This window comes from Trichechus manatus, unplaced genomic scaffold (assembly GCF_000243295.1).
Source record: "Trichechus manatus latirostris isolate Lorelei unplaced genomic scaffold, TriManLat1.0 scaffold00128, whole genome shotgun sequence".
In the NCBI taxonomy this organism is placed as follows: Eukaryota; Metazoa; Chordata; class Mammalia; order Sirenia; family Trichechidae; genus Trichechus; species Trichechus manatus.
Genome location: NW_004444064.1, coordinates 6,509,321 through 6,516,086, shown reverse-complemented (window position 1 = coordinate 6,516,086; position 6,766 = coordinate 6,509,321). Strand labels below are relative to the sequence as shown.

At 48.5% G+C, this 6,766-nt stretch overlaps 1 protein-coding gene across 1 annotated transcript in view; it reads right to left on the bottom strand.

Moving 5' to 3' along the window:
* Nucleotides 1-5,045, bottom strand: part of WDR4 (WD repeat domain 4) — a 25,859-nt gene extending 20,814 nt beyond the window's left edge. Inside the window, exons 1-3 of the mRNA XM_004384810.2 lie at nucleotides 4,952-5,045; nucleotides 3,234-3,299; nucleotides 1,583-1,726 (exon numbers count right to left, since the gene is read on the bottom strand). Coding sequence (XP_004384867.1) covers nucleotides 1,583-1,726; nucleotides 3,234-3,299; nucleotides 4,952-5,040 — 299 coding nt within the window. The 5' untranslated portion in view covers nucleotides 5,041-5,045. The remainder of the gene's footprint in view (nucleotides 1-1,582; nucleotides 1,727-3,233; nucleotides 3,300-4,951) is intronic.
* Nucleotides 5,046-6,766: the final 1,721 nt, after the last annotated feature.

The window sequence follows — 6,766 nt, the reverse complement described above, 5'->3', positions numbered from 1 at the left end:
GCTGTTTAACAGGCTTTCAAAAGAACCAAGATGTGGATTCACAGGGGTCAGCTGGAAAAGGCAATTTATTATGGATCATCACTTGGGTATGTGGCAACGTACCTGAAAAGTCATTCTTCTACTAGCAAGCTGTTAACTGCCTGTGGGAAGGCGACTGGAGGGTGGGGGTGGAGGGAGAGTTTTGTTTCACTCTGTAGCATGTCGTTTTGTTTCATTTTTAACCACGTGCATCTATTACCCACCAGACAGATACGAACGGATATATAAGAAAACTGAAGGAATGCTCCCTGAGTTTATTTTGACTCTGACAGCACTAAGGACAGAGTGGGGATTCCCTACTTGACGCCACCTGGATGCCGGCTTTTTACTCCTCTTAGAAAATAAGATGACACAGAAATCTAAAAAGCGCGGCTCGTCCCGCTACAGGCGTGGGCCAGCTACAAAGAAAGGGATCTTAACCACAGTAGTTCAGATATCGTAACCCAGACACGTTTTTCTCTGAGCACCAAGGGAGGAGGCACCGAGGGAAGGAACAGGCACGGATTCTGCTCCAAGCTACCCTTACATCAGTGTCCCAGAATAATCAGAAGAATTCTAGCCCTGACGCCTACTGGAAACCCTGGTGGTGTACTGGTTAAGAGCTACGACTGCTAACCACAACGCCGGCAGCTCGAACCCACCAGGCGCTCCCTGGAAACTCAATGCGGCAGTTCTACTCTGGTCTATAGGGTCACTATGAGTCAGAATCGACTCAAGTGCAATGAGTTTTGGGTTTGAGACCCCTACTAGTGAAATAGAGAAGAGGCACACTGGGAGACCTTCAGAGCCAACAAAGACGCAGATCTGCCCAGCACCGTGTATCATATACCACCCCAGCGCCTCTCCTTAAGCATACGGTGAAAGTTAGGCAAGGAGGCATCCTGGAAAACAGAGATTCACAAAACTGCAGCGCTCCCTTGTGCTTAGAGAATGATGGAGACAGACTGCAAAAAGAAATAAAGAAGGTAAAAGAACGTGTACGGGACTGTGCTGGGTGAGAGCCACCAGCCAGGCCTGGTGCTATCTGTGTTCTTGCCTGAGTGACTGACCGGCTCTCCATCAACACTGAGCTCCTTCCCGTTCTTCAGATGCTTAGAAATAAGTGCGCTAACTTCAAGACCACCTGAGTTACCACGCTACAGATGCTGTAACTTACAGACACCCTAGCCCTCATGGTGTGCACTGAAGGTATTTGCTTCTGCTACAGGCCAGGCGTGCGCCATTTGGGATACAGAGGCACCAACCCGGGAGCGAGGCTAAAGGAAGTTCAGGTCCTGGCTCTGCCCTTCCATGCCAACTGACCTGAGGTCAGCCACCTCACTCCCCATCAGCACATGTGGGAGCAACAGTGCCCCTAGCTCCCTCACAGGGCTGTTAAGAAGATTTAGTTAGTTAACACGGGTAATGCGCTAAACACAGTGCCGGGCACCTCACTGGTGGTATATGTGAACTGCTTATTATTACTGTTACTCATGTTGTTATTGACATGCAAGCATAAGTTCTGCATAGGACATCTTAATTATTCAGCATTAGCATTTCATACCTGACACTCAGACATTGCCATGGTTTTGTACGGAAAAGAATCAGACGCTTACTGTCATCGGTTAAAGCAAAATAGCTGCCAGACTCAGAGAAGGCAGAAGCCAGAATCGTGTCACTCCCCTTCTCCACGGGCTGCCCGTCCTCCCTGAGAGAGACAAGAGGGGGACAATTACACAGAGTGAACGAGGCCGCGTTCCCCCACGGCTAGCCTTGTTAGTTTACAAGACGAGCAGAAGCAGAACATGCTCTCACAAGGCTCACGTAGCCAGAATATAAAACCAAACCAGTTGCCATCAAGTCGACTCTAACTCACGGTGCCCCCGTGCGTGTCAGAGTAGAACTGTGCTCCTTAAGGTTTTCAGTGGTTGATTTTTCACAAATAGATCACCAGGCCTTTCTTCCGAGGCACCTCTGGGTGGGTTCAAACCACCAACCTTTTGGTTAGCAGTCGAGCACCTAAACCATTTCCACCACCCAGGACTCCAGCCGGAACATAAGGATGTATTATTAAAGGGGATGGGGGAGGTTCAAAACAGCTCTAATTTTAGAGAGTAAAGTCTAACGAAACAGAAAAATCTCTCGGCGTACACACAGGAATCATAACAGCCGAGCTGGAAGGACCCTCAGAGATCACACGGACCCACCCTCTCATGGGCATGAACTAATCCAAAGCCACAGGTCAACTATACCAAGGGAAGCCACCATGTAAGGCTATCACACACTGCTTTTATCTTTCAATTAGGTAAGATTAATTGCCTACAACTGCCTTCCACGCGGAGCCCTGGTGGCGCAGTGGTTAAGAGCTTGGCTGCTAACCAAAAGGTCGGCAGAGCCCTGATGGCGCAGTGGTTAAGAGCTTGGCTGCTAACCAAAAGGTCGGCAGAGCCCTGATGGCGCAGTGGTTAAGAGCTTGGCTGCTAACCAAAAGGTCGGCAGAGCCCTGGTGGCGCAGTGGTTAAGAGCTTGGCTGCTAACCAAAAGGTCGGCAGAGCCCTGGTGGCACAGTGGTTAAGAGCTTGGCTGCTAACCAAAAGGTCGGCAGTCTGAATTCACCAGCCACTCCTTGGAAACCTTATGGGGCAGTTCTACTCTGTCCTACAGGGTTACTATGAGTTGGAATCAACTCCACGGCAACAGGTTTGGGCTTTTTTTGGCCTTGCATGCATTTTAAATGTATACCAATATTTCAACAAGTCAATAAAATAATTACTCGGATTGAAACTAAGTAAAAAAGTATTTAGAAAAGTCCCAATGTTGTTACTGCTTGATTTGAAAGTGCAGTCCATGCTTCTTTCCTGAGATGGTACTTATTTCACCCACACATTGTTGTTGCTGTTGCCACTGAGTCGATTCTGACTCATGGCGACCCCTCATGACAGAGTAAAACTGCCACACACGGTCTTCTTGGCTGTGATCTTTATGGAAACAGATCGCCAGGTCTTTTGCCCACGGAGCCACTGAATGGGTTTGAATCACCAACCTTTCAGTTAGCAGCCAAGCAAGTAACCATTGCACTGCCAGGGCTCCTTATCCACACAGTAGGGTAACAGAAATTAAGAAATCAGCAGTAAGAACAATTCCGTCTTCTGCTCCCCGGATCCTATTAATTCAAACCATTAATCAGGCCCTGAGGTGATTTCCAGCCATCTCACCCTTTATTTTCCTGTGGCTTCTCTTCCGCAGTACTGCAATCATATGTGAAGAGGCTGTCGTCATCGCTAAAAAGAAATAAAAATGACTTGAAAAGGAGATTTGTATTTAAAATGCTGGGGTTTTTTTCCTGAGACAAAAAATATCTGTACACTCGTTAAATTAACTGCAACCAGAAAGATTCAGAGAACAGTCAAGGAATTTTATTTCCTTCATCTCCTATTTAGATTTGCTGCATAAAATTGGCATGGTTCTGTCCAGAAACATCAGTTACCTAAAATAAATGAGGAGGAAAAAACACAATAGGAAGTTAGATGCTGTTTCTTTCTGGGTGCTAGAAAATCAACGCAACATGATTCCGTTAAAAGAAAATTGTGCTCTGATATCGTTGAGTTTTCAGTGGATTTTTTATACCCAAATTTACAACTACCATTGCTTATTTAGAAAAACGGCTTCTAGAACCCTCGCCTACCTAAAAAGCTCCCAAGCACTTACCATTACGGGTATCACCCATCTCCCGGACCAGACCCTAAGGTCTCTTCAGTTTATGCGTATCTAGATCACCTCTATTCTCAGCCTTCCATTCCCACACTCACCCCAGTACCTGATACAGGACGGAATCTCATACATACTTTTAGCTAAATCCTGTGAATGTAAAAAGTAGTCTTCTAAATCAAGAAACTTTGCCAGCCACTGATTTCCACGAAAAGCCTAGACTGAAGCAAACGGATCAGCTCTGAAATCCCCATGGCTCACTACAACATATACTAGAAGCTGTGTGTCTACAACAAAACCTGGAATACAAGACAGCTTTATGAATAATTATTTGTGAGACCTAAAATTAACATCTAACAGGATTTCTGAAATCAAACATCAAACAGAGGCACGGAGAGTACGTTTGATCAACGCACCGTTTATTTCGAGTGTGAGAGAATCATAACTCCCCTGGGAAAGGAAACAAGAGGGCGAAACTGAGCACTATGAACACCCCCAGTCTCACTGGTCAAGACCATTCGGTCAACATGGATGTTCTAAAACTCTGGCCGGTGTCGAGGCACGCCGTATACGTTAAAGAGGAATGAAATTACAGAAAGCAAGCCCAGCACCATGTGAAAAGCCAGGGGAAAGCTGCTGGCTTGGGGTGCACGGAAAAGGACGATGCGTTAGTAAGATCACTGAGGCCTGAAGAGCAATTAGGACCGAGTCGGTGGATGCGGGAGGAAAAAAAGAGCAGGCACCACCGCAAAAAGAGGGAGGCGAGAGGGAGTGCGCTCAGCGAACGAGACCCGAACGTGCTCCTAAGAATACAAAAAGGCCTGAAAGCCGCTCCTGCAGGGATACCGGGGCCGCCGTCCGCCCACCCCCTGGGGTGGGCCGGGGTAACATCCCAGAGACCCCTCACTGGTCCAGCCCGGCCCGCGTCGCCCCACGTGACCCGGCCTTGCCCAGTCCGCGCGCGGCCGCCACCGGAGTCCGGAAGGCGCCGGGGCCGCGCTGACCCTGCCAAGGGCTAGGCCGCGAAGGGCGCGAGGAGCCCTGGGCGGGTCCTGGGAGGGGACGCGGAGAAGGGAGGCTCCACTGTCCGGGCACAGCCCGGCCGAGGCAACGGCTGAGTGTATGGAGTTCCCCGGGGTGACCAAGGGTGCAGTGGGACAAGGTCGCCAGTCCCCGACCGCGCCCGCAGCCTGGGCTCACTGCTCCAGTCCCCCATCCCCCTCACCTATTTGCAATAGTGGTGGCCAGGAACCGGCTACCGCCGCGCACCACCAGCGCTTGCCCGCACAGCGACAGCCCCGCGGAACTCGCCATGTGTACACCCGACGCGCCGCCGCCCACGTGCGCTCCGGAGTTACCTTTTCCTCTCGGCGCCGGGCCGTGACGTCACCAGCAGACGCCGGGAGGTGGCGTAATCTTACCGGTCCGCCCTTCCCCCCGCGGAGGAGCTAGCCTTGGGCATGCGCAGAAAGCATTTGCTCCTTTAATCCCTCAGGAGAAATTTAGTGGCCTTTTTTGGGTCAGGGTCAATCGCTCACCAAATGTATCCTGGTGGAATACACATTACACGGGATTACAATTGCTTGCTAATGTCATCTTTCCTTCCAGACTGGGAACTCTGTAAGGGAGGGTTCTGGATGTTGTCCCCTGTATCTGCTCGACTTGGACAGCGCTTGATAACTTCTTGTTGCTTAGTAAATATTTCTTAAAAAAATGAGTACGTTTGACAGTGGGCGGTTCCTCAAAAACTTACACATAGAATCACCATTGCTATTGCTTGCCGTGGACTCGATTCTGACTCATGGCGACCCTATGTGTGCAGTTTCTGGGTGGTTTCAAACTACCAACTTTTCAGTTAGTAGACAGGCAAGCGTTTAAGCGTTTGCACCACCCAGGGACTCCATGTAAGTATGTGTGTGTATGTAAGTGAGTAAGTAAATATAAATATATATATAAATATATATACATACATGTATATATCTCACTGGTTCTGTTTCTCACCGGTGCACTGTTAACTTTTGCCATGGTCTTTTGGTCAGAGCAAGTCACGAGGGCAGCAAGATACAAGGGGTGGGAAAAATAGACTCCCCATCTTCATGGCAGGAGCAGCACGGTCACATAGAAAAAGGCGTGGATAAGGGGAGGGGTGAAGAATTAGGACCATTTTTGTGATTATGTCTTCCAAAGGCCATCCTCTGGCTCAAATTATTCACATCTGTCCACATGAAAAAGAGCCACCTCTTTGCAAGATCCCCAAAGGCCAAATCCAATCACAGCATCAGGATCAGAACCCAGGATCTCATGATCTATGTTAGATTTGGATGAGTCTCTGCAGATGCAGTGCCTCTTGGTCCAGAGACCTACAAACTGAAAAGATGAATTATCTGCTCTCCACACACCCAACATTAAATGGTAAAATGGAGAAGGACATCCACAATAAATACTTCCATTTGAAAAGAAGAAGAATGGGAGGCACAGAGCCATCACCGACACATAGCAGATCTGAAATCCACTGGGGAAATGTTTCTAGGTCTTCCGGGAGTTGGGAATGCTCCCTATCGAGGCCTGAATTCTGCTCATTGGGAGTGTCTCCCCAATTTACATTTCAACATGACTCCTGCCTCTGTCCTCTTAGATGTCCCTCCTTTTCCAGCACCTACTTGGCCACTCTGAAAAAAAATGTGCCTCTTAGTTATCTAGTGCTGCTGCAATAGAAATAGGACAAATGAGTGGCTTTGTCTCTCTATCAGCTCTGGAGGAACGTCCTTGTCTCCTTTTGAACGTCTGCTCCTGGGCAGTCTTCATGTGGCTTGGCATCTCTCTTCCCCCATCTCTGTTCTGCTTGCTTGTTTAGTGTTTTTATACTTCAAAAGAGATTGCCTCAAGATATACCCTGCACTAATCCTACCTCATTAGCATAACAAAGACAGACCATTCCCAAATGGGATCATAACCACAGGCATAGAGGTTAGGATTTACAACACATTTTGGGGGGGCATAATTCAAGCCATAACATTCTACCCTTTGCCCCCCCCCCATG